A 25990-nucleotide genomic window follows, 5' to 3' on the forward strand; every position below is an offset into this window, starting at 1 on the left:
CCCCTCTCCAGCCCAAGCCTGGCAGAGACCTTGACTTTCTGGTTTGCATCTGTGTCTCCAGGGACTAGGACGGTACCTGGCAGCTCCATGAGGACTCACTGCATGCATTGATGAGCAGCTTTCTCCATCTGTAAATGGAAATGATGGGGTCTGGGGAATCCATTTGCTGGTGGGAACTGCAGGTGTTCATCTGTGAATGGAAAGGATGGGGCCTGGGGGTCCAGCAGCTGATGGGACCTGCAGGCACACTGTGTTCTCGGTGGGCACAGTGCGAGTCCCAGGAATGCTCCTTCAGTGGGAGGTACATTTATTAAGGGAAGTGTCTCGGAAAATTCATGCCAAGAGAAAAAGTGGCAATGAAAATGATATTCTTCTTGATGCTTGCGTCTTCAAAAAGCATTCAATTGCTTCTATATTTATACTTTACTGAATTATTTAAAAGGATAAAGACCTGTCAGATAAGATACACCTCTGAAAGGAATCCAGGGTAGCCAGCAGCCTCGCAAGGGAACCGAAAGCTCCCACCAGCACCTCCTGGATCACAGTTTTTCCTTTCTCCTCCTTTCCAAAGCCGCAAGTCTTCGCAGTTTTTCACATTAACCTTATCTGTAAAATGGGCCTCCTGTTCTCCCTGGCAGAGAGTTCTCCCATACCTTGAGAGTTAAATCAGAAGGAGCAGATAGATGTGCATTTTGAACTGCAAAATGCATACGTGTTCACACACGTGTACACAGACACGTGTGTGATACGCACACATACATGGAGGTGTCATTGTTATTAAGCCAAGTGAACCATGTACCCTTGCATTTCAAAATAACGAACTGGAACCTGATCTCTTTTTGACGTCTAGGAAACGCTGCGGTAATGGGTCGGAGGTATGATACTGACTTGGTCAAAGGCACTGAGTGAGCAGAGGTAGTGGAGGATTTTTCTTAGGTCCTGCCTGTATCCCCCTGGAATGGCAGTGCCTGCTGAGGGTTTATTCTTAGCTTTTTGTTGGAAATACGTGCCCTTTATAATAGGGAATTTTCTTTTCTTTTTTCTTTTCTTTCTTTTCCCTCCCTCCCTCTCTTGCTTTCTCTCTCTCTCTTTCTTTCTCTCTCTGTCTTTTTTTTTTTTTTTTTTTTTGAGACAGGGTCTCGCTCTGTCACCCAGGCTGGAGTGCAGTGGCACAATCACAGCTCACCACAGCCGCGACCTCTTGGGCTCAAGGGATCCTCCTGCCTCAACCTCCCAAGTATCTGGGACTACAGGCACGCACCACCACTCCTGACTAATTGTTTTCATTTTATGTAGAGACAGGGTCTTGCTATGTTGCCCAGGCTGGTCCGAAACTCCTGGACTCAAGCAATTCTCCCACCTCAGCCTCCCAAAGTGTTGAGATTACAAGTGTGAGCCACCATGCCCAGCCTATAATAGAGAATTTTCAGAAAAGGTTCTTACTGAGAAATAAGAGGAAGAGTGTCCCCAGGCTCCTCCCTGAGCAGGTCTCTCATATTCTGAATTCCAGTTTGCTGGGCTGTTCTCAGCCATCTGGGTCTTGTCAGTGCTGGGTGGTTCTTCTAGGCCACTGGGCCAGGGTGCAGTTAGAGCCCAGAGCAAACGGGTGAGCAAGACCCCCAGGGACCAGCCTTCACGTCCCCACGGTTGCCCACCCACATGAAGTCCCTCCTCCCTTGCTGCCCTATTCTCTCTTTCCTGCCCCCACCACGCCCCAGAAGATGGGAACTGGCTGAAAGCCATCGCCCCATTCTCCTGGCTCTGTGGTCTCTCCTCCTCCTTTTCGTTTTCTCTCTTTACCAAAGCAAAAAGCAAAGTCTTTGCTCACCATAGCCTGGTAATACTGTGATTTTAATAAAGAATTTGGGCTGGGTGCAGTGGCTCACGCATGTCATCTCAGTACTTTAGGAGGACAGATCGCTTGAGCCCCTAAGATCAAGACCAGCCTGGGAAACGTGGTGAAACCCTGTCTCTACAGAAAATACAAAAATTAGCGAGGCATGGTGGTGCAAGCCTGTAATCCTAGCTACTTGAGAGTCTGAGGTGGAGGATCGCTTGGGCCTGGGAGGCAGAGGTTGCAGTGAGCTGAGATTGCACCAGAGCAAGACCCTGTCTCAAGAAAAGAAAAAAAGAGACTCTTTGGGTTGGAAATAACAGGACCCCACTGGGGGTGATTTGATGGGAAATTCTGGACTCGTGATCAGGACACAAGGCAAGTCCTGCTGCTGAGGCAGAGCAGGGAAGGGCTAGGTCAGGACTGGAAAAGCCAGAGGCCCGGCCAGTGCTCTCCACACTCTGCCTTATCCCGGTGGAGAAGGCTGCGTCCCGTGCATCTCTTGAAACGCCGGTCACCCGCAGAAACTCACCATTCCCAGTTTCCTGGTAACACCCCGATGGGCCCCTGTGGCTGGGACTTGGAGATGCTGTACTCATATGGGTGGGCCCCTCTCCTGGGGGTCAGGGGTCACTTCCAGGGACAGGGCATTGCTGGGGGTGGAAGGAGACCCCTACCTGTGTCATTGATGGTGTATCAGGCTCGTTACGCTGCCACCAAGCCGGGTATCCCCACTTTAAAAAGGAGGAATCCAGCCGGGCGCGGTGGCTCAAGCCTGTAATCCCAGCACTTTGGGAGGCCGAGACGGGCGGATCATGAGGTCAGGAGATCGAGACCATCCTGGCTAACATGGTGAAACCCCGTCTCTACTAAAAAAAACTACAAAAAACTAGCCGGGCGAGGTGGCAGCGCCTGTAGTCCCAGCTACCCGGGAGGCTGAGGCAGGAGAATGGCGTGAACCCGGGAGGCGGAACTTGCAGTGAGCTGAGATCCGGCCACAGCACTCCAGCCTGGGCAACAGAGCGAGACTCCATCTCAAAAAAAAGAAAGGAGGAATCTGAAGCTCAGAAGACAAGAGGCAGAGCCGCTCTCTCAGAGCTGACGCTGGTTATCACCCTGCACTCCCTGGCACCAGCCTAAGTGGGGCCTGAAGATTGTTGTTAGTATGTCTAGTGTTAGGGCATCCTGCCGGTGTGGTCATTTCTGTGAATGTGCGACTGTGTTGGGGAGATGCAGGACTACTTAATTAAAACCAGGGTGGGTACCCTTTTTTCTATAAAGACCCAGAGAATAAATACTTCAGGCTTTGCAGCCACAGAAAATACGCAGGTGAGTGGATGTGGTCGCATCCCAATAAAACTTTATTTACAAAATTAGATGTGCAGAATTCGGCCTGAGGACCATAGTTTGCAACCCTAAAATGAAATAAGCAGGCCCAGAGTCTTGACCTGCACCTCCCACGGTGTGGACCCTGGGCACTGTTTTTGAAACTCTGGGTTTCATTGTACCCCAAACATGAAAGATTTGTTTGCTGAACACGGTTGTGTCTTTGAAAATTCCCTTACATATTTTTTCATGTTTATGGCAATAATTAGAAGAGTATGAAAATCCCAGCGTAAAACCCAGAATCCACATTTGTGCTTTTTCCAGGGGTTTCCCACCCTGAAACCCTGTGTAGAGTGTCACCCTGTATCGGCTGCTGCATGTTCTTGCAGACTCACACTGTGCAGAGTGTCACCCTGTATCGGCTGCTGCATGTTCTTGCAGACTCACACTGTGCAGAGTGTCACCCTGTATCGGCTGCTGCATGTTCTTGCAGACTCACACGTTGTTTTGGAACTCCATGGGCTTCTAGCGACTCGTTTCCTTGTGTTTGCTTTTTCTCAGCTCAGCCTCCATCTGCAGTGTTGTTCGAGCCTCACACGTGGCTTTGCCGGCTCTCCTTTCACCTCTGCCCCATGGGCCTCAGGCTGACAGCTCCATGGGCATCCGTCCCTCCCCTGCTGACATGCGTGGTCCGTGTAGTGAGAGGTGACAGAGGCCGCCTCCACCTTCCCACTCCCCAGGAGTGGAGCATCTTCTGTGAAACCTGCTGGGCTGTCCCTGAGTCCGAAGACACGTTCCAGGGACAAGACCCTGAATAGCATAGGGCTTGGCGTCCCCTTGAGGCCTGACCAGCTGGGGCCAGGGCCTGGTGGGCTTGGGGAGTGGCATGTCATTCATACAGGAGACTATGGTCTGTGTTGTTCTGAAACCGTTCTAGGGATGCTGCTGTTCATGACTCATATCCATCATCAGTAACATTTGGAGCCATGAAGACAGAGGTTGTTGACCTCAGCTTTATTGAGGTTTGGGGCTGGACAGTTTTTTGCCATGGGGGGCTGTCTTATTCATTGCAGGATGCTCACAACATCCCTGGTCTTAACCCAGTCAGTGCCAGTAGCACTCACAGCTGTGACAGCCAAAAATGTCTCCAGACATTGCCAGATGTTCTCTGGAAGGCAAAATCACCCCCAGTTGAGAACCACTGTGCCAGGAGGTGGGGACACCATGGTGGTTTTGCTTCTAATTGGAATCTTGGTACAGGGGCTCTGGGGATCCCCCTCTGACCAGCCTGACCTTCCTGTAGGGCGGTGGGACAGAACACTCAGCACGGTCTGTGGACCGGTCCTCACTCAATTCCTCATGCCTGACTCAGTGGCATATGTGGCCAGAGCCTCCCACTCTGTACAGAGGTGGCCTCAGTGGGGCTTGAGGCAGAGTGCACCCCCAAGTACGCAGGTGGCTTTTTACACAGTCGGTGACCAAAGCCGGCCACGGTCACCGAGGCCCCAGGATGCTGGAGAACACAGAGGCAGGACAGCCTTTTCCACCCAACTCAGATCCCCCGACCTGTGTCTCCCACGTGAGCACAGCCCACACTCTCAGCTGCCAGAGAAGGTGTGGTTCCCTCATTAATAATCACTGTCATGGCGGGGAGGCCTGGTCGGCTCCCCACCCTGAAACCAGCCGGGTCCTGAGAGCTCAGTGTGCTCCTGGCCTGCCCCACCTGTCCAGCCAGGGATGAAGACTCTCTGCCAGGGCGGCCCGCCTTCCTGCTATCTGTCCTCTTACATATGTACGTGACCCTCTATCGAGATGTAATTCACACACCATGCAGTTCACCCATCTGAAGTGTAGGGCTCCATGATCGCTGGTCTGTTCACAGAGGTGTGCAGCCATCACCACCATCAACCATTACCAATCAGCCTTAGAACGTTTTTCTTTTTTTCACCCAGACTGAAACCCAGGATCTGTTGGCAGCTGCTCCCTACTTCCTTCTGGATTTCCAGCTCTTTCTTATTTTTATCTTATTTTATTTATTTTGAGACAAGAGTTTTGCTTTAAAGTGCAATGGCGCAGTCTCAGCTCACTGCAACCTCCGCCTCCCAGGTTCAAGTGATTCTCCTGCCTCAGCCTCCTGAGTAGCTGGGATTACAGGCACCTGCCACCACGCCTGGCTAATTTTTGTATTTTTAGTAGAGACAGGGTTTCACCATGTTGTTGGCCAGGCTGGTCTTGAACTCCTGACCTCAGGTGATCCGCCTACCTCAGCCTCCCAAAGTGCTGGGATTACAGACATGAGCCACCACACCCGACCAGTCAGCTCTGTTTCAAATCTGCTGATCTTTCGGGTCCCACCACCTATGCCGTGTCTACTCAGCATCTTGCTGTTCCTGAGGATGGGGTTCCTCCAGGGCCCGGGCTGGGGTCTCTGACCCGTCCTGGGTGGGAAGCCCTGGTCATTTAATCCACGTTTCCCTTTATTTGGTGTGTGTTTGTGTGGTGTTGAGTCCAGGTAGTCACGCCTGTTGTCTGTACACTAGACTGTAGGTAAGGATGGAATTCCCAGGATCTGCCCAGTATAGGCTTTGGCTGTCACCTGCGCTGAGGCCCCAAGTCCTGTAGGAGAAGGTGCCCCCAGCCCAGAGGCAGGCCCCTGCTGCCCAGGCACAAGCATCAGCCAGCTCCTGATCATTTAAATGCACTTCCAGAAACAGTTTACTTATTCTAAATAGCCAACTGCATTTGGAGACAAAATTATTCTAATAGTTGGTCCAGCTACATCGACATTCTACCGCTGCCTTTTTATTGGTCGTTATTTGCTGCTGCAGTCCTCACTGGCCTCACTGGCTACATCGACATTCTACCGCTGCCTTTTATTGGTTACATCAACATGCTACCACTGCCTTTTTACTGGTCATTATCTGCTGCTGCAGTCCTCACTGGGAGCTTCAGAGGGGTTGGCGAGAACTTCTCCGTCAACCCCATGGACAAAGAGTAGATGCCTAATCAGTGGATGGATGCACATTCATTTTTGTTATGAAAATGTGTAAGAGGCTGGGTGCAGTGGCTCACACCCATAATCCCAGCACTTCGGGAGGCTGAGGCAGACACGTCGCTTGAGCCCAGGAGTTTGAGACCAGGCTACACAACATGTGGGATCTCCTCTCTACAAAAAAAAAAAATACAAAAATTAGCTGGGCATGGTGGCGCATCCCTGTAGTCCCAGGTACTCAGGAGGCTGAGGTGGGAGGTCGAGGCTGCTATGAGCTGTGATCGCCACTGCACTCCAGCCTGGGTGACAGAGTAAGACCCTGTCTCAAAAAAACAAACAAAAACCCTTTTGCTTGCTTTTAACAACATTAAATAATATAAGCCCACATATTACAAAAAAAAGATTCTCCGGCCAGGCATGGTGGTTCACGCCTATAATCCCAGCATTTTGGGAGGCAGAGGCCTGCAGATCACTTGAGCCCAGGAGTTCTAGACTAGCCTGGGCAATATAGTGAGACCCTGTCTCTACCAAAAAAAAAAAAAAGTTAGCTGGGCACGGTGGCACATGCTTGTTGTCCCAGCTGTTCAGGAGGCTGAGGTGGGAAGAACTGCCTGAGCCCGAGAGATGAAGGTTGCAGTGAGCCAAGATTGCACCACTGCACTCTAGCCCCGGCAACAGAGTGAAAGTATGTCTCAAAAAATAAAAATAAAATGAAAAAAGATTATTTCTGTTCTCTCCCTAATCCTTTTCCTTTCCATGAAAGTAAATACTGTTAACTGGTGCGTATCCTTCCAGACATGGTCCCTGCTTTTCTATAATAGAGACTTTAAGCCTTTATTAGTTTCTCTTTAAGCCTTTAAAATGTAAATGAAATTAAGCAGTATTACTGGGGGTTTTGTTGTTGTTTTTTTTTGTTTGTTTTTTTGTTTTGAGATGAAGTCTTAGTTTTGTTGCCTGGGCTGGAGGGCACTGGGTGCGATCTCGGCTCACTGCAACCTCTGCCTCCTGGGTTCAAGTGATTCTCCTGCCTCAGCCTCCTGAGTAGCTGGGATTATAGGCGCATGCCTCCATGCCCGGCCAATTTTTGTATTTTTGTAGAGATGGGGTTTCACCATGTTGTCCAGGCTGGTCTCGAACTCCTGACCTCAGGTGATCCGCCACCTCGGCCTCCCAAAGTGCTGGGATTACAGGTGTGAGCTACCACGCCTGGCAAATATTGTTTTGAGGCCTGCCTTTTTTATTTAGAAGTTCCCGGATATGTTTCTTGTCAGTTTATAGTCATCTGCCTTGTTTTGTCCTGAGACTGCCTAGGTGAAGAACGTTCTAGAATATATCCCCACTCTCCCCTATTTTAGGACATGTATGCTATCTCCAGGTTTTCTTTTCTTTTCTTCTTTCCTTTTCTTTTTTTTCTTCTTTCTTCCTTTCTTTCTGTATTTTATTGAAGATATTTCACTTGTTATATATTGTATACAATGTGCAAGACTTTTTATAGAATATAGTCTTAAAAAGTGAAATTGTTTGGCCATAGGGTGTTTTTTATTTATTTTTTATTTTATTTTATTTTATTTTTTTAAATAGATTCTACCCAGCTGCTGTCCAAAGTGTTGGCAGCAGCTGAGCCTCACCTGACAGCATACGGGAGCCAGATGAAAGCAACATGCCTTCCCTTTTAACTTTGCACTTCTGTTTCCCTGGTTTCCTGTGAGCTTGAGACTCTGGACAGATTTCTTTGGAGAATGTCTGTGCTACCATTTTACAAACAGGTTTCTCCTTTTCTGTTTGCAGGATAGCTGTGCAAGAGTGCTTCTGTTTCGAGGCGGAAATAAGGAGTTAAAAAACTACAACAGCCAGACTCCATTTCAGGTAAAAGAGATCTCAGCATCAGGAAGGGCTGTGTGTGGATCACAGTGGGTGATGGCTCTGCGTCTCCGCGGTCGTGTTTGTATGTGTGACATGAGGCTGGCTCGTTCTGTTGCGGATGTTTTCTTATCTGGAGGCTGCTCTGGGTGCCTCCCTCTCTTAGTGCAAAGCTGCCGCCCTGTCTCAGTGTGCCTGCTTGCACTGGCTCCTTCCTGTTAGAACAAATGGCACAAATAATGTGGAAATGTGTGTAGCAGTCAGCGCTGGCAAGGCAGCAAAGACGTAAGTGCGTCCAACCGTGCAGCTGTTGGGAGATGCTGGCTTTGCCGCCTCTCCGTCCAGTGGGACAAGCTTCCTGAGGATCACACGGGAAGGGACTTGCCTTCCATTGGCACCCCCAGGGGATGCACTGTCCCAGAGTGGAGGGAGAACAACCCCAGCCAAGCATGGGCCAGGGTGTTCTGAGGTGGAATGCACAAACCCAGGTCCTAAACTTTTTTAAAAATTGTAGCAAAATACATACAACATCACATTTAACATTTGAACCATTTTAAAGTGTACACTTTGGTGGCATTAAGTATATTCATGATGCTGTGCAAAACCATCCCCATTATCTAGCTAAGAACTTATCACCCCGAAAAGGAAACCCTGTACCCACTAACCAGCCACTCCCCACTCCCCTCCCCCAGCCCCTAGAAAACCACTCATGACTTTCCATCTCTATGAATTTGTCTATTCTGAACGTGTGATATGAATTAGGTCATATAATAGATGAGATTTTGCATCTGGCTTCTGTCACTCAGCATCGTCGCTGAGGCTTGCCTGCATTGTAGCCTGTGCCTGTGCTTCACTCCTTTTCATGGCTGGGTAATATTCTGTTGCACAGAAATGGAGCTTGTCTACTTCTGATGCAGTTGTCCAGAGAACCGTTTAGGGTGAAAATAAAATATTTTAAGCTAAATGCTAATTTTTTTAGATAAATGAGTTATAGAAATGCTTTTTGATGTTATACACAGTCAGATCCACTTGAACTGAAAATTGACATTTCCATGATTCTCCTCATTTGGAAATGATTTGTATATCTTATTGCACTGAGAGAGGACTTTAGTTTAAAACTGGCTTCCACGAATGATTTTACTAATACTCTTCTTAGACATTCCAAATATATACAGGCTTGTTGTATTGAAAATGAATGAGTTCACCTCAACAACTGGGCCCAGATGCTTCATAACCACTATTAGTCCGTTCTCATGCTGTTAATAAAAGCACACGTGACACTGGGTGGTTTATAAAGGAAACAGGTTTAATTGACTCACAGTTCAGCATGACTCGGGAAGCCTCAGGGAACTTATAATCATGGTGGAAGGGGAAGCAGACACATCCTTCTTCACATGGTGGCATTAAGGAGAAGTGCCGAGCAAAAGGGGGAGAAGGCCTTTATAAAACCAGATCTCATGAGAACTCACTCAATATCATGAGAACAGCAGCGTGGGGGTAACTGCCCCCATGATTCAGTTACTTCCCACTGGGTCTCTCCCATGACACGTGGAGATTATGGGAACTACAAGATGAGATTTGGGTAGGAACACATTCAAACCATGTCAACCATTAGGGAGTTTACTTAACTCTTCAGTCATGGTGAGCCTGGATTTTAGTCTTGAATCTGGCAGTTTGCAAATGTCTCATATAAAATAGATTGTTGAAAAGGGTCCCTGGTTTGCTGATAGGTCTATAGAGATTTCAGTTACACTCCAAGAAAATGTCCTCTTTCCAATGGTGAATATGAGGAGGCTGCGGGTTTCTTTGATTTCATGGTGTGACTGCGTCTGCCCCTTTGGGGTTAGCTATGCATTTGTGGGCTTGGATTCAACATTATTTTTTGGGCATCAAATAATATATTTCTTTGGTCCTTTATTTTAAAAAGTCACGTAGTTGCTTAAATTGCTCAAAAAACAGCTGCTGATGCCCGTTGACTCAAGGCAAACACTTGGGTAATACGAAAACCATTTCTGACTCTCCTGGGTGGTGGCTTACAACCACCACACTGCACTCCAGGGAAGCGAGTCTTCCATGGCACCTGGGATGAAAGGTCAGTTCAGGTGGCCTGCCCCCGCCCTGTCAGTCCCCATTACAGCCCTGTCGCCACTGGTGCAGTGACCACCAGAGATGGGGATGCCCTTATTATGTGAGACCCGGCAGGATGCTTAGTACCCCCTCACAGCAGCAAAACTGCACCAGCACCAACCCTGTGCCATCTGTCTCTCTTTTGCTAAGGACAATCAATCAGTGCCACAAATGATTCCAAAAGAAGGTGATGCGCACTGTCCCTGAACTGATCAGACTCCGTACGCCGTAGACGTTGCTCAGGTAACGGGCGGAATGAGGTCTCTGCCAATCTACGTGCCCAGAATGGGCCCTGGCAGTGCCTGTCAGGAGCCAGCTTCCTCCTCCTTATCTTCCTGCCTTGTGTTTTATTAATACAAAGAGACTGGATTCACTCTGTGGATCTTTGCCCGTAAAATATCCCCAGCTTTTATTTTTCATTCACAGTTGTTCTTACCCTCTCAGTTATGAAAAATGAATCATTTAATATTGAGTTTGTGGAAGAAATGATGACCGGCTGCACATTTAAAAGGGATCAAATATGTTCATCTGGAAAGTGCTGATGATGTACAACTGTGCTGCAAAGGCAGGTTTTTCTAAGAAGTCTTGGGATAGTTGTTGGAGTTCATCTGGCTGACCCTTGCTTAATGATTTAAAATACTGGACAGACAGCGTCAGAAGACCTAGGAACTTGAGAGAAAGGCAGATTCTCAGGATTCACCCCAGTCCCACTGGATCAGAAACTCTTGGGGGCAGGGACCAGTGCTCTGTGTTCTCCTAAGCCCCCCAGGGATTCTGATGTTTACTCTGGTTTGAGAATCAGAAGATAAACAGAAGTGGATTTATCTAAGGTAGAGATGAAGCACTTAAACATTTTGGGTGGGTGTTGAAGAATGATGGTGATGATGTGGTGATAATGATGGTGTTGATGGTGATATTGATAATGATGTTGATGGTGGTGGTGTTGGTCATGATGATGGTCATGTTGATGGTGATCATGGTGGTCATTACGATGGTAACGATGGTAGTTATGACGACGGTAACATTGTAGTGGTCATGGTGTTCATGATGGTAATGTTGATGGTGATGGTGGTGGTCATGATGATGGTAACGTTGATGGTTGTGATGGTAGTTATGATGGTAACGTTGATAGTGGTCATGGTGTTCATGGTGGTAATGTTGATGGCGATGGTGGTGGTCATGATGATGGTAACGTTGATGGTTGTGATGGTAGTTATGATGATGGTAACATTGATAGTGGTCGTGGTGTTCATGATGGTAATGTTGATGGTGATAGTGGTGGTCATGATGATGGTAACGTTGATGGTTGTGATGATAGTTATGATGATGGTAATGTTGATAGTAGTCATGGTGTTCATGATAGTAATGTTGATGGTGATGGTGGTGGTCATGATGGTAACGTTGATGATTGTGATGGTAGTTATGATGATGGTAATGTTGTGGTCGTGGTGTTCCTGATGGTAATGTTGATGGCGATGGTGGTGGTCATGATGATGGTAATATTGATGGTGATGGTGATAATAGTGATGATTTTGATGATGGCCATGATTATGGTGATTAAGATACTGAAAATGGGCTGGGCACGGTGGCTCATGCCTGTAATCCCAGCACTTTGGGAGGTCGAGGTGGGTGGACCACCTGAGGCTGGGAGTTCGAGACCAGCCTGACCAACATGGAGAAACCCCGTCTCTACTAAAAATACAAAATTAGCTGGGCGTGGTGGTGCATGCCTGTAATCCCAGCTACTTGGGAGGCTGGGGCAGGAGAATAGCTTGAACCTGGGAGGCAGTGGTTGCCTTGAGCCAAGATCGTGCCATTGCACTATACCCTGGGTGACGAGAGCAAGATTCCATCTCAAAAAAAAAAAAAAAAAAAAAAAAAGATACTGAAAATGGTAGTGATGATGAGAGTGATGAATTTTCCATTTGCACAGAGTTTTAAAGTTCACAAATGCTTTTCTATATGTTCTTGTTTAATGTTCAGCAATCCAGTGAGGTTGGCTTTTTTATCCCCAGTTTGTGGGAGAAATGGAAATCTAGAGAGACAGATGGTAAGAATTCCAAAATCAGTGATAAGTCAGTGGTCTCCAGGCCTTCTGACTTCCAGTCCAGGGCTCTGGGATCTGTAGTGAGGAAGAGGCTTCTTTGTGACAGGCCCTTTTCTTGCAACCAGGTGTGAAATGAACATCATCAGAGACGCTTTGCTTTTTGGATTGCTCAGTCCAAGATAGCAAACTTCCTGATTCTGAAGACAAAGAGAAACAGAATGGGTAGAAGTCTAAACAGTAGAAGACCCAAGCCAAGGAGGGGGCACAGCAAGGGAGAGAGGCAGAAATGGGCTGTATGTGTTGGGTAGTTTGATATGTCAGCTTGGCTAGACTCTAGCACCCAGTTATCTACTCAGATGCTAATGTAGGGGTTGCCGTGAAGATGTTCTGTAGATGTGATTGACATCAACAGTCAGTTGACTTTAAGTAAAGGTATGCCCTCCATGATGTGGGTGGGCCCCATCCGATTTGTTGGAGGCCTTAAGAGCAAAACCTGAAGTTTCTCAGAGAAGAAGGAATTCTGCCCCAAGACTGCAGCATCAACTCCTGCCTAAGTTTCCAGCCTGCTGCCCTGTCCTATGGATTTTGGACTTGTTAGCCTCCACAATCATTTAAACCAATTCCTTAAAATAAATCTCTTTATATACATACACACATACACACACGTAAAGTATACACATACACAAATATATACATATACACATATTACAAATATATGTGTAAATATATATTTGTAGGTGTGTATATTCACACATGCACATGCACACACACACACATCCCGTGGGTCTGTGTCTCTGGAGAACCCTGGCTGAAGCATGGGGGAACTGAGTGGAGGAGTTGTTCCTGCCTCCCAGCAGCTGCATTCTGAAAGGGGCTTCCACTGTTTTTTGGATGCAGGGACTTTAGCACCTGGCATTGTATTTTTGGAGAGGGCAACCTTCTCCTCACATGCTGTCATTCTGTCTGTTTTCAGGCTGTATTCAACAGTTGCTAACCAGACATCCAGAAGTAAAGAAAGGGTGGATAAAATCAGGAAAAAAAGGCAGTGGCAATGAGAAACGTTCAGAATGGGTCCATTTTAATATGGCCCAATTTTAATAATGGGCAGGGAAGGACAAGGATGAAACGGGAGGGAAAAGACAAAGAAGGCCTTGATGTGGATGTCTTTCTGATGAATGACACTGTGCTGGTGGCTTGGGTACCTTTCAGTGCGTAGTGGTACCCTGCCCAGTCCTGTGCTGAGCCCTTTCCATGTGGTCCCACGAAGCAGGGTCTCCTGTGGGTGAACAGCCCAGGTCACACAGCTCCTAAAAGGACAATGAACAAGGCACAGGCTGCTGGATGCCAGACCCCATGCTCTTCCTTTACTCCTAACACTACACATAGAAGGAGGAGGAGGAGAAAGGCCGAAGCCAGAAGCAAGGAACGGAATTTCCAGTTCTCTGGCAATTAGGTGATGGACCCCAGCATTGCCGCAGGCTAAGCCAGTGATGGCAGAGGCCCAGGAATGTCATTGGCAATGGTCCTGTGTCGTCTTGTGCTCTTCACTCCAGGATCCCAGGCAAAGCGTTTTTGGACATGGCCTGTCCCCAGGGCCTTCACTGAGGGGAGGACTCAGCCCATGAAAGTGAGGGCGGATCTCCTGAAACGTCAGAGCCTGGCTTTTGCTCTCCAGACCCTTCATCTGATTTCCTTTTGCACGGAGCTCCAAACTGAGTTCCCACATTTAGCAATGTAGCCAGAGGGGGATGAGTAAATTTTCTTGTGCCACGCGTGGTAGTGGCTGCCAGAGCTCTCTGCCAGTGGCTGTGCACTCTGCAGTTCCTCTGATCGTGCTGGTGGAGGCAACTGCGTGGTGGAGGGACGGCCAGTGATGAAGGCCGCCTGACACCATGGATGACATTGTGGTTCCCGGCGTTGCACTTTTCAGAAACCCACGAGATCTGCTCAATGGACCCTTCTCTTCCCTGTTCCCTCCCGGTGGCTTTCTGAGTTTCTTTCCTGGTTAAATGAGTCCCAACAAGGTTCTTTGGTTGTGCTTTCCTTGTTTTGTGGAAATCCAAACAAGGATTTGTTTGTGGGAACAGGGTCATGGCGTTTTCTCCCAGGACCTTCCTCTTCCCTGATGAGCGCCATGGGCAGGGTCCCAGGACGTCCCTGTTGTGCTGCCGTCTACATTGCAATTTCTATGAGCTGATGTTGGCAAATTGTAAAGTTCATGTAAGACTGTCTGTTAGACACACACACATACACACACGGCTCTTCTAGAGGTGCACGTGCCTGTCAGTCCACAGGCAGGAGCTGGTCCAGTTCCCTGGCGGGGAGGTGCCAGGCCCTTCCTAACAACCAGCTCTCAGTGGGAACTCGCAGAGCAAGAACCCACTCTCTGTGATGGTTAATGTTACACTTCAACTTGACTGGATTGAGGGATGGCCACGGGGATGGGGAAGTATTGTGTCTGGGTGTGTCTGTGAGGGTGTTGCCAGAGGAGGTGGACATTTGAGTCCATGGGCTGGGAGAGGAAGACCCACCCTCAGTATAGGTGGGCAGCGTCCATTTGGCTGCTAGCACGGCAAGAACAAAGCAGGTGGAGGCAGGTGGGATGACCTTGCCTGCTGGGTCTCCTGGCTTCATTCTTCCTCCCATGCTGGACGCTTCCTTCCACTGCTGACCTGGGACATCAGACTCTAAGTTGTTTGGCCTTTGGACTCTGGGACCTACACCAGTATCTTGCTGGAGACTGTTGGTCCTTCGGCCACAGACTGAAGGCTGCACTGTCAGCTTCCCTGGTTTTGAGGCTTTCGGACTTGGACTGGGCCCCTACCTGCTCCTCTCTTCCCCAGCTTATAAACGGCCTGTGGTGAGACTTCACCTTGTGATGGTGAGAAAACTCGCTTAAAAAACTTGCTTTCCTGTGTAAATATATCCTATCAGTTCTGTCCCTCTGGAGAGCCCTGATTTAATACACTCATCTCGGAGGGGAGGACATGGATCTGTTCATGAGGGATCCACCGCTGTGGCCCAGACACCTCCTGCTCGGCCCCGCTCCCGACACCACCATGCTGGGGATTACATTTTAACGTGAGGATTGGAAGGGGCCAGTGCCCAAAGTGTAGCACTGGGTAAGCCAGCATCATCACCAAGGTCCTCATAGGGGGACACACACAGGGAAGGGGGCTGCATGAAGGTGGGGGCAGTGGGAGTGGGACATGGATGGGGGCAGAGATACAATGGTGCTGCCAGGAGGCTGGGAAGGACCCTGCCCCAGAGCCTTCCCGGGGAACGTGGCCCTGATGACACCGCAGGGTCAGCCTAGTGATGCCGTTTTGGACGCTGGCTTCCAGGACTGCGGGGAAGGTTTGTTGCTTGAAGCCACCTTGTTTGTGATCATTTGTTCCTGCAGCCACGTAAAGCAGCTACCAGAGACCCCAGGTGGGTGTCAGTGGCGAGTTCCTGCACTTCTGCTGCTCAGGTCCCCCCAGGCCACACGAAGCCAGGACCGCCCTGCCATCCCCGTCCCCCAGAGTGTCGCCCTGAAGCAGCCTCACCTTTCCATGAAAATCGTCAGCAGCTTGGGCGCGTCTCTGCTGTTTGCCACCACCGAAAGCCACGTAGAAAAGCCATGGCGTAGGAGCCAACAGAACAGTTTCAGCCCTGAGACGGGTATTAGCTCCATCGCCACCCAGAGACTGCATTTTGCACTTACTGGGTGATTTGATGAAAGACAGCCAAGTAGCTAGACAGCTTGCGTCTATCCACTTTAAAAGAGGAGGGAGCGAATGCAGCCGGGAATTGGCAAAGGTTTACGGTTTCCACAGCGCACCCGTGGAAGGGTTTTGTGTTGTGTCCAACACCATTTCTATGAACAAGATGGAACTTGTTTCCAGAATTCTCTTCCGGGTTCTCAGTCACCCAAGAAGGTGGTTTATTTTGGGTCTGCATTTACTGAGGCACAAGACCTCAGCCAGGAGAGACACCCCAAGGAAACCGGCCCACTCTCAGCCACAGATTTGGCCAGAGGGCACACCAGGGGCCTGGCATCCCCGTCTGCAGAGCCTGGGTTTCAGTCCGGCTGGGTTTCTTCTCAGCTGGTGCCCTTGGGCAGGCCACTTAGGATTTACTTAAAGGTCTCCAAGCGCTCCCGTACTGAGTCAAAGCGTTTGCCCCGTAAATTCTTGTCTATCTACAACCTGTGAACATGATATTATTTGGAACTGGGGCCTTTGCAGATGTCACTGAGTTAAGACAAGGTCACGCTGGACTGGGGAGGCTCTAATCTTGAAAGATGTCCTTTGAAGAAAAGGCAAAAGAGACACTGTGCACACAGATAGAATGCCACATGAAGATGGAGGGCTGAGATTGGAGCGATGCGGCCACAAGCCAAGGAATGCCTTTGAAGCTGGAAGTGGCAGGAAAGACCCTCCCCTAGAGACGTTGCGCGTGGACAGCCCTGCTAACACCTGGAATTCAGACTTCTGGCCTCCGGAACGGTGAGAGCAGAAACTTCCGTGGTTTAAGTCACCTGTTTTATGACGGCACGGCGCAGCAGCCAGGGGAAATGAATGCAGCCCCCTCCACTTCGAAGTGGGGCTAATCACTGCAGTTAAGAGAGTGTCCAGAGGTTCAAATGACATCACATATAGGTGCTGTAGTCTTAATGTGCCTTCAAATTCATGTGCTGGCCGGGCGTGGTGGTTCGTGCTTGTAATTCCAGCACTTTGGGAGGCCTAGGCAGGCAGATCACTTGAAACCAGGAGTTTGAGGCCAGGCAGGCAGATCACTTGAAGCCGGGAGTTTGAGGCCAGTCTGGCCAACATGTGAAACGCTGTCTCTACTAAAAAAAACTAAAATAAAAATCCACACACACACACAAACACACACACACACACGCAAATTAGCTGGGCATGCTGGCGTGCACCTGTAATCCCAGCTACTTGGGAGGCTGACACATGAGAATCACTTGAACCTGGGAAGCAGAGGTGGTAGTGAGCAGAGATCGTGCCGCTACGCTCCAGCCTGGGCCACAGTGTGAGATCCTGTCTGAGAAAAAAAAAAAAAAAATCTTGTTGAAATTTAATCGCTGGTGTGGTAACACGAAGAGATGGGGCCTTTCGGAGGTGATTCCATCATGAGGATAGAGCCTCTGCGATGGGATTCATGCCCTTGTACAAAAGGCTGAAGGCAGACCTGGTGCGGTGGCTCACGCATGTGATCCCAGCACTTTGGGAGGCCGAAGCGGGTGGATCACCTGAGGTCAGGAGTTCGAGACCAGCCTGGCCAGTATGGTGATACCCTGTTTCTACTAAAAATACAAAAGTGATGCGCTGGGTGTAGTGGTGCTCGTCTGTAATCCCAGCTACTCGGGAGGCTGAGGCAGGAGAATCACTTGAACCCGGGTGGCAGAGGTTGCAGTGAGCTGAGATCAGCGCCATTGCATTCCAGTCTGGGTAACAAGGGAGAAACTCCATCTCACAAAAAAGGGCTGAAGGCAACTGCCTTGTCTTTCTGCCCATGAAGACACAGTAAGAGCCACCACCTGTGCAGGAGGGCGCAGCCCTCCCCAGGCACCGCACCTACCGGCTCCTTAATCCCCAGCCACCAGAACTGTGAGTCATAGATTTCTGCCATTTATAATCGGCCCAGCCTCAGGTGCTTTGGCATAGAGGCCCGGACTCACTAAGACACGCAGGTGGAGGGGTCAGACAGTGCCTCATGACTGTGGGTGCTGTCATCAGCGTCAACCCCACCATAGGAACACACCAACCTTGGAAGCCCAGAGAGGCTGGCCCAGGCCGTGTGGGCCCAGGGAGGCCTGCAGCATGGGCCGGGGCAGTGCCAGTGAGAGTGCAGGACAGGGACTTCCTTTCATGGCAGGAGGAGGTGGTTGTGTCCAGCCGGCCCCTCATGATCCCTGCAAACACTCCAACCACGAGGCTCGGTGCCCTAGTCTGGAGCCCAGGTCACCCTGTGGGTTCCTGGGTGGCTACGTGGCAGGGCGAGGAAACATGGCTGGTACCAACTCCGGGATTCTGGTCCATGTCACGTTTCTTTTTCTCGGTGTGAAGGGAGGATGAGCAGGTGGAGCCTGAGAGCGAGGACATCTCCCCACACAACGGGCGGAGTCTCTGAGCTTGTACAGCCCAGGGTCCTGGGAGGGTTTGCCAAGATGATGCGGCCCGGGGGAGCTGCTTGCCGGGCAGCACGCCAGGCCTGGGGACGTTGCTGTGCACAGGGTTCTTCGCCCACTTTCACCCCTGCTGCCTGTGTTCTGTGGGCAGAGCCGGGAGGGGCGGGACTGAGGCTCTTGCAGACTGAATGAGGGAGTATCAGCTTCGATTTTAGCCTTTTCTCTTCCACATGTGAGTGACCAAGCAAATCATTATTTTTATTTCTTTTCCCTTCTTCTTTTGGTGTGTTTATCTGGCATATTTAGAAGCAGCTGGTTGGCAGGGAGCTGGGCACTGGCTGGTACCTGCCACGCATCTTGTGATCAGTCAACCTCCTGCAGGGCCATCAGTGAGTCTGGGCCTGGGGCCCAGCTCTCATTGGGTTGATAGAATGAGCCGTAGTGTAAAGTTCACCACTGGCTGTCTGGAGGGTGGATCTGACCCAAGAGAGCTTGATTGTAACCTGCCCAGATGTTAACATTTTTTTTTTTTAACTTAAAAAAAATTGAATGTGTTGCTGGTGTTTAAACTTCCAGGAATTTCATTTTAAAATTCAGCTTTCCAACTTCTTTTGAAAAACTTAGGAAATGTGGCCACACCCAGGTAGCCTCTGTGCATGTGGACATTTGGCAGGGGGTGGGAGCATGGCACCTCTGGAAAGGCTGTGCTGTCCAGCCTGCCACACTCCCCACCGCTCCCTGCAGCCCATCCCTGGTCCACCTCCTCCACGTTGCAGCGTGGTGGCCCTGCTGAGGGCATGCAGTTGGCGGAGTCAGTCATTTAGAAGTAGCTTCTTTTAAAAGTTCTGCTGAGTCTTATTTGGGATTCAGACTCTGTGTTCCCATAGAAACAGGGAAGTGGAAGTTGTATTTCTAGATTAGGGCGTAGAAACCTGGGTAACCCAAAATGTGGCTGATGTTCGGTGCATATCTATAATGAAAAGTAATCAGGGATCGAATTCATTATTTCCGCTAGTACATATGGAGTTTCTCGTAAGAGCCACGCTCTCTTCTAGGTGCTGGGGACACATCAGTGAGCCACAGCACACTCTACTCTCTGGGAGTGCAAGTTAGATAATTAACAAGTAAGCAGAGAAATGTGCAACATGTCGGGGTTGGTAAATGACAGGAAGAAAAGTAAAGCAGGGTGAGGGTGGAATGGCACGGAGCTGACAATGCAGAAGCGAGTTTCCTTCCTGCTGGGAGCTGAGGGTGGCCTCTGTGACATTTGCGGCAAAGACCAGGAGAAGAGGAAGGAAGGAGTGGGCCTTCGGGATGTCGGGCCTTCAGGATCTCAGAGTGGGGCTGATGTGTGCAAAGGCCCTGGGGTCAGTGCATGCTTGGGGTGTGTGGGAAGCAGCCAGGAGGCCGGCCAGCTGCAGAGGATGGGGTGGGATGGGGCCCACACCAGTGCTGGGAAATGAGACCATAGAGGGGCCACGTTGCTCGGCAAGGTCTTTGGATTTTAGTCTCAGGGAGATGTGCAGTGCCAACAGTGCAGAAGAGAACTCTAAAATGGATTTTAATCCGTGCATCCATCACCCATCCAGATGCTCTCCTGGATGGGGAGCAATGTTGGTAGAATCTCATGAAGATGCTTAGTGAGGCATCTGGGGTTAGCAGAATATTCTAGAGCTCCCTGTCCAGTCCAGTAACCACAGGACACACATGGGTATTTACGTATAACTATAATTTTTAAAAATGTAGAGTTCAGGCCAGGCGCAGTGGCTCATGCCTGTAATCCCAGCACTTTGGGAGGCTGAGGCAGGAGGATCACCTGAGGTCAGGAAATCAAGACCAGCCTGGCCAACATGGTGAAACCCCGTCTCTACTAAAAATACGAAGATTAACCAGGATTAGCCAGGCATGGTGGCAGCACACACCTGTAATTCCAGCTGCTCGGGAGCCTGAGGCAGGAGAATGGCTTGAACCCTGGAGGTGGAGGCTGCAGTGAGCCAAGATTGTGCCACTGCACTCCAGTCTGGGTGACGGAGCAAGACTTCATCTCAAAAAAAAAAAAAAAAAAAAAGTAGAGTTCAGTTCCTTAGGCACATTTCCCGTGTTTCAGGCGCTCCGCAGCCAGACCCTAGTGCACAATGTTCTGGAAGTTAAGGGGTCCTTAGTCCAGAATGCTGGCCTTGTTCCCTTACATCTGGGTACTGCAGGGCTGTTTTCTAACCTTTAAACATCACAAGTGTGTGTGTGTGTGTTGGGTGGGTGGTGTGTGTGTGTGTGTGTTAGAGAGGTGCCTCAAGAATTGCACCAGATTGGGGTCAGCATGGGGAGATTTTCCAAGTCAGTTGGTTAATTGAGAAGGGTTGGTTAGCGGAGAGCGAGGTTGAGCCTGGGAATGGTTGGTTGGTGGAGAGGGAGGGTGAGCCTGGGAAGGGTTGGTTAGTGGAGAGGGAGGTTGAGTCTGGAAAGGGTTGCTTAGTGGAGAGGGAGGGTGAGCCTGGGGAAGGGTTGGTTAGTGGAGAGGGAGGGTGAGCCTGGGAAGGGTTGGTTAGTGGAGAGGGAGGCTGATCCTGGGGAAGGGTTGGTTAGCGGAGAGGGAGGCTGATCCTGGGGAAGAGTTGGTTAGCTGGGAGGGTGGTTGAGCCTGGGAAGGGTCGGTTAGCAGAGAGTGAGGCTGATCTTGAGGAAGGGTTGGTTAGCAGAGAGGGAGGGTGAGCCTGGGAAGGGTCGGTTAGCGGAGAGGGTGGGTGAGCCTGGGAAGGGTTGGTTAGCGGAGAGGGAGGGTGAGCCTGGGAAATGTTGGTTAGTGGAGAGGGAGGGTGAGCCTGGGAGGGGCCGGTTAGTGGAGAGGGAAGTTGATCCTGGGAAGGGTCGGTTAATGGAGAGGGAGGCTGTGAAGGAGAGGACTTGAGGTCACATTCATTCCCACCAAGGGCTGTAGATCCAAGACGTAAGAGAGCAGCTCCTTGTGGGCTGGAAGGATGAGTCCTCAAGCTCTTCCCCCATAATGTCCCACTCAGGGTTGCTGCAACCCCAGGCACCTGCACCTTAGGTGGTCACCTAGTGTCTCAGGAGTCTAAAGTCATTCTGTTGTCTGTCTAGGCAAAGCCATCTGAGGTCAGCCCCGCCCACATGTCCTGATGCACTCAGACAAGTCTGTGGCTGGGGCCTGTGAGGTATGTGCAGGTCGAGGCTCTCCTTCATCTTCGTGGTGCTAAAGTCCTGGCAGGCACACAGCCCTGGGCTCCATTGTGTGAAATGAAGAAGTGGCTGTGATGAGGTGGCAGCCTGGAGAAAACCATCCCTACTGGCAGCAGGAAGGGCTGAAAGCTGTTGGAGCTCAGGGTATTGGAGGTCTGGCCCTTCCACATGAGGCCGTAGGCGTGGCTGAAAACAGGACCTTGGAGGAACCACAGCCAGGCTGGTGGGGGCCTTGCTGATCTCACCAGCCTGCTCCTGTCACCTTCTCCCTCTGCTCAAGCCTCCCGGGCCTCCACTTTTGCTTTTATCAAGCACAGGAAACACATGCTGACCCCGGGGCCTTTGCACTGCTGTGGACTCTGACTAGAATGCTTCCTCCAAGGATTTCATGGTTCATCTCCCCAGCAAAGTGTCCCAAGGGAAGTCCTCCTATTGACAAGAGGCACCCATACAAAATTTCCATCCCCTGTGTAAGTGCCTCAAGTACAAGATAGAGACAAGCAGCTGAGAATCACCTGTCATTGAAGGAAAGCTGTCACCTCAAAGGCAGACAATAAACAAGTAGAACTAAATACTCCAGGCAGAAACCAAGACAATTTGGGGAACCAAAGTATCAGGGGAACCAGCCCCCAATATTTCAATGCAGGTTCTTTTCTGTTTTCCCTAAGTGTCGGCTGGTCTGAGAAATAAAGAGAGTACAAAAGAAAGAAATTTTACAGCTGGGCCTCCGGGGGTGACATCACATTTTGGCAGGTTCTGTGATGCCCCTGAGCCACAAAACCAGCAAATTTTTATTAGCGATTTTCAAAGGGGAGGGGTGTACGAATAGGGAGTGGGTCACAGAGATCACATGCTTCAAAGGCAATAAAATATCACAAGGCAAATGGGGGCAGAGCAGGATCACAAGGCAGGGTGAAATTAGAATTACTAACGAGATTCCATGTCCTGCTGGGCACACGTTGTCATTGATAAACATCTTAACAGAAAACAGGGTTTGAGAGCAGACAACCAGTCTGACTAGAATTCACCAGGCTGGAATTTCCTAACCCTAGCAAGCCTGGGGGCACTTCAGGAGACGAGGGCATATTTCATCCCTTATCTACAACTGCATAATACAGACACTCCCAGAGTGGCCATTTTAGAGACCTCCCCCTGGGAATGCATTCATTTTCCCAGGGTTATTCCTTGCTGAGAAAATAATTCAGCAATATTTCTCCTATTCGCTTTCTGAAAGAAGAGAAATAAGACTCTGTTCTGCCTGGCCCCGCAGGTGGTCAGACTTTATGGTTATCTCCTTTGTTCCCTGAAAATCACTATTATCCTGTTCTTTTAGGATGCCCAGCTTTCATTTTGTTCAAACACACATGTTTTACAAACAATTTGTACAGATAACACAATCATCACAGGGTCCTGAGGCAACATACATCCTCAGCTTACGAAGATGATGGGATTAAGAGATTAAAGTAGGCCGGGCACGGTGGCTCAAGCCTGGAATCCCAGCACTTTGGGAGGCCGAGATGGGTGGATCACGAGGTCAGGAGATCGAGACCATCCTGGCTAACCTGGTGAAACCCCGTCTCTACTAAAAAATACAAAAAACTAGCCGGGCGAGGTGGCGGGAGCCTGTAGTCCCAGCTACCCGGGAGGCTGAGGCAGGAGAATGGCGTGAACCCGGGAGGCAGAGCTTGCAGTGAGCTGAGATCCGGCCACTGCACTCCAGCCCGGGCGACAGAGCGAGACTCCGTCTCAAAAAAAAAAAAAAAAAAAAAAAAAAAAGATTAAAGACAGGCATAGGAAATTGTAAGAGTATTGATTGGGAAAGTGGTAAATGTCCATGAAATCTTCACAGTTTATGTTCAGAGACTGCAGTAAAGACAGGCGTAAGAAATTATAAAAGCATTAATTTGGGGGACTAACAAATGCCCATGAAATCTTCATAATTTATGCTCTTCTGCCATGGCTTCAGCCGGTCCCTTTGTTTGGGTTCCCTGACTTCCCACAACACAGAAGGGAAGTTCCAAAGGAGATGCCCTACCTAATATCCTCAGTGCAGTAAGAGAAGATAATAGCATCTGTGAAACAGGGAGCATTTGAGAAAGTCTTGAAGATCAATGATGATTGCAAAAAAATGGCATAGCAGTAATGTTGGAGATGAACACAAGGAGGCGGAAGACAGCCCTGGAATCAGCTAGAGTTCGAGGAGTCATCTCGCAGGTTCAGCATCTGAACAATGAGGGAGAAATACACAAAGAGATCATCCAAGTTAAAGCCTCTGAGCAGATGGATGTGAGATTCCCAGCTGAAAGGGCCCTGGTGTGAGAAGACACCCCCAGGCAAGCTGGGGGTCCTAAAAGCTCAGAACTCAGGGAATAGAAACAGAGACGCAATCCTAAAAGTTTCAAGAGAGAAAAGTCAAGTTGTGCATAGAGGATCTGGGGTCTGACCTCTCAGCATCCATATGGGAAGCACAGTGGGAAAAACCTTCCAAACCAGTGTTCTAGCAAATCAGAGGGTCCCAGAGGTGTTTCAGATGCATGTTTTCTTGAGTCAGCCCCTCCTATGCTGCTTTCTCAGGAAGCTCCTGGAGAGGAGCTTCACCAGACAGGGAGTGAGCCAGGGGACAGGAAGACCTGGACTCTGGGGAGGGCCCTGGCACCGGGCAGAGGCCGGACCTGGGATGAGTGTGGAGCATTGACCTAGGTGGGCACAGGAGGGTGGATGGCTCTGGGAGAGGGTGGCCCAGAAACCCAGGCAACAGAGATTGCTGGATATGTTTGCACCTCACAGGAGGAGACCTGCTCTCTGCAATTTACACCTCTGTCAGAACTTGGTGATAAATTCGTTACATGTAAATAGAAAGGTAGATTTGAAAATGTGGCTGTTATTTACTCAAGGAAAATAGAATCGCAGTCGACTGCCTACCTTGCTGTGGACAAGATGTAACTAGCCCTAATAGCATAAACACAGGAACCATGATTTAACCAAGCGGGGCCATGGCTGTCTTGGGCTGTGTGATAAATGAGTGAAACTCTCATCCTCCCTGGCAGGAAGTCAATAAGTAATATTTAAACAGAAGGAAATCAAGACAGATTATCAGATGTGTGCTATTTACAAATAGGCAGCAAACACCTGAAAAAGCATTGTGGCGTGGGATGTGGTTGGCCCTGTGGTGAGGAAGGGGTTGGGTGGGAGGGGAGCAGCTCATACCCCATGTAGAACAATAAACGTTTTAAAGCATCCATCCAGACAGCACATTGTTACTGTAAAAGTTAGATTTCATTTGTTTAGAGAAAATCTTTAATATTACCTCTTCTCCGTCTTCTGATCTGGCACTGGCTATTGCAAACAAGACTGCATTTCGGGGTCAGTGCTCCACAGCGCTCAGGGCTTGCCGTCCTTCTGGCCCGGGCTCTTCTTCTGCCTCCTCAGCCTCTGTCCCCGACGCCCAGGGGTATTGCCATCTGCTCATCTCATGAGTATCTGCTGTGCCCTAAATCTGGACCCACTGCCATCTCTCCTTGCATGGGAAAAGCTCCGAGTTCCTCCTCGGTTTGACCTGCTTACTGGCCTGGTCGAGCCCCAGTTCTCAAGGTGCTTCGAGCCTGGGCATCCAATTGAGTTTCCACCTAAGGACACCGGAGTGGGTTGTAGTCCTAGCCAGTTTCATGTGCAAGGGCTCCATAGGTGCCCTCCCTAGCACGGCCACACTTTCCTTGTTGAGTTGATCTAAGAAGTGCCTTAGCCACTTTCTCTGCTGCTGGGCCGCCTCCAACAGGGGACATACTCTCCCCCAGACACAGACCCCTTTGAACACGTCGGTGACTGAACACCATCTTCTCAATGATGTGATGTCTCTCCGGCCAGGTGGGACTGCTTGCTCCACCATCACCACCTTTGCCAGGTGAACTCCTTCCCACTCCTCAGAGCCGAAGTGCATTCTCTGCAGGAAGCTTTTCTTTGGATTCCCACAGTACTTGATGGGTACCTTTTATGTATTGTATTACAATGAATGGTTCGTGCATAAGTCTCCCAAGCTAAACTTCAAAGTGCTTTGAGAGGGATGCACGTTCCCATCTATCTTTATTCTCCTGGTGCCCAGCACCAGACCCAGAACCCTCAGTAACAAATGTTAAGTGAACAGGCAAAGGGCCTATCTGGTCATACGGCTCCATGTAATTTCTTGAGCTGGCCACTAAGTGGCAGTGTTAACCTGGTACAGCTTGGTGCCCAGTTAAGGAGGAGGGGCTTGTGAAATGCAGAAGGTGAGAGCAGGGTGCAGCTGATGCTTGGTGAGATACTTATAATCCACTGTTTCCATCCCAAAGAAGTGTCTGTTCCTGAATGTAAACCCTCAAGTTCATCTATTAGAAGTGAAGTGGAAACAACACTCTGCTAGTGTGCTAGGGCTGTGCTAGGGTTTAGATATGGCTTGCTTGTCCCCACCAAATCTCATGCTGAAATTTGATTTCTCAATGTGGGGGT

At 49.6% G+C, this 25990-nt stretch overlaps 1 protein-coding gene across 2 annotated transcripts in view; it reads left to right on the plus strand.

Moving 5' to 3' along the window:
- The window catches only part of SHANK2 (SH3 and multiple ankyrin repeat domains 2), a 679458-nt gene that overhangs the window by 171814 nt on the left and 481654 nt on the right, over positions 1 to 25990 (plus strand). For both annotated transcript variants that reach the window (XM_030918720.1, XM_030918719.1), the window contains one exon: positions 7941 to 8018. In XM_030918720.1, the coding sequence (XP_030774580.1) occupies positions 7941 to 8018 (78 nt within the window). The remainder of the gene's footprint in view (positions 1 to 7940; positions 8019 to 25990) is intronic.

This window comes from Rhinopithecus roxellana, chromosome 15, assembly GCF_007565055.1.
Source record: "Rhinopithecus roxellana isolate Shanxi Qingling chromosome 15, ASM756505v1, whole genome shotgun sequence".
In the NCBI taxonomy this organism is placed as follows: Eukaryota; Metazoa; Chordata; class Mammalia; order Primates; family Cercopithecidae; genus Rhinopithecus; species Rhinopithecus roxellana.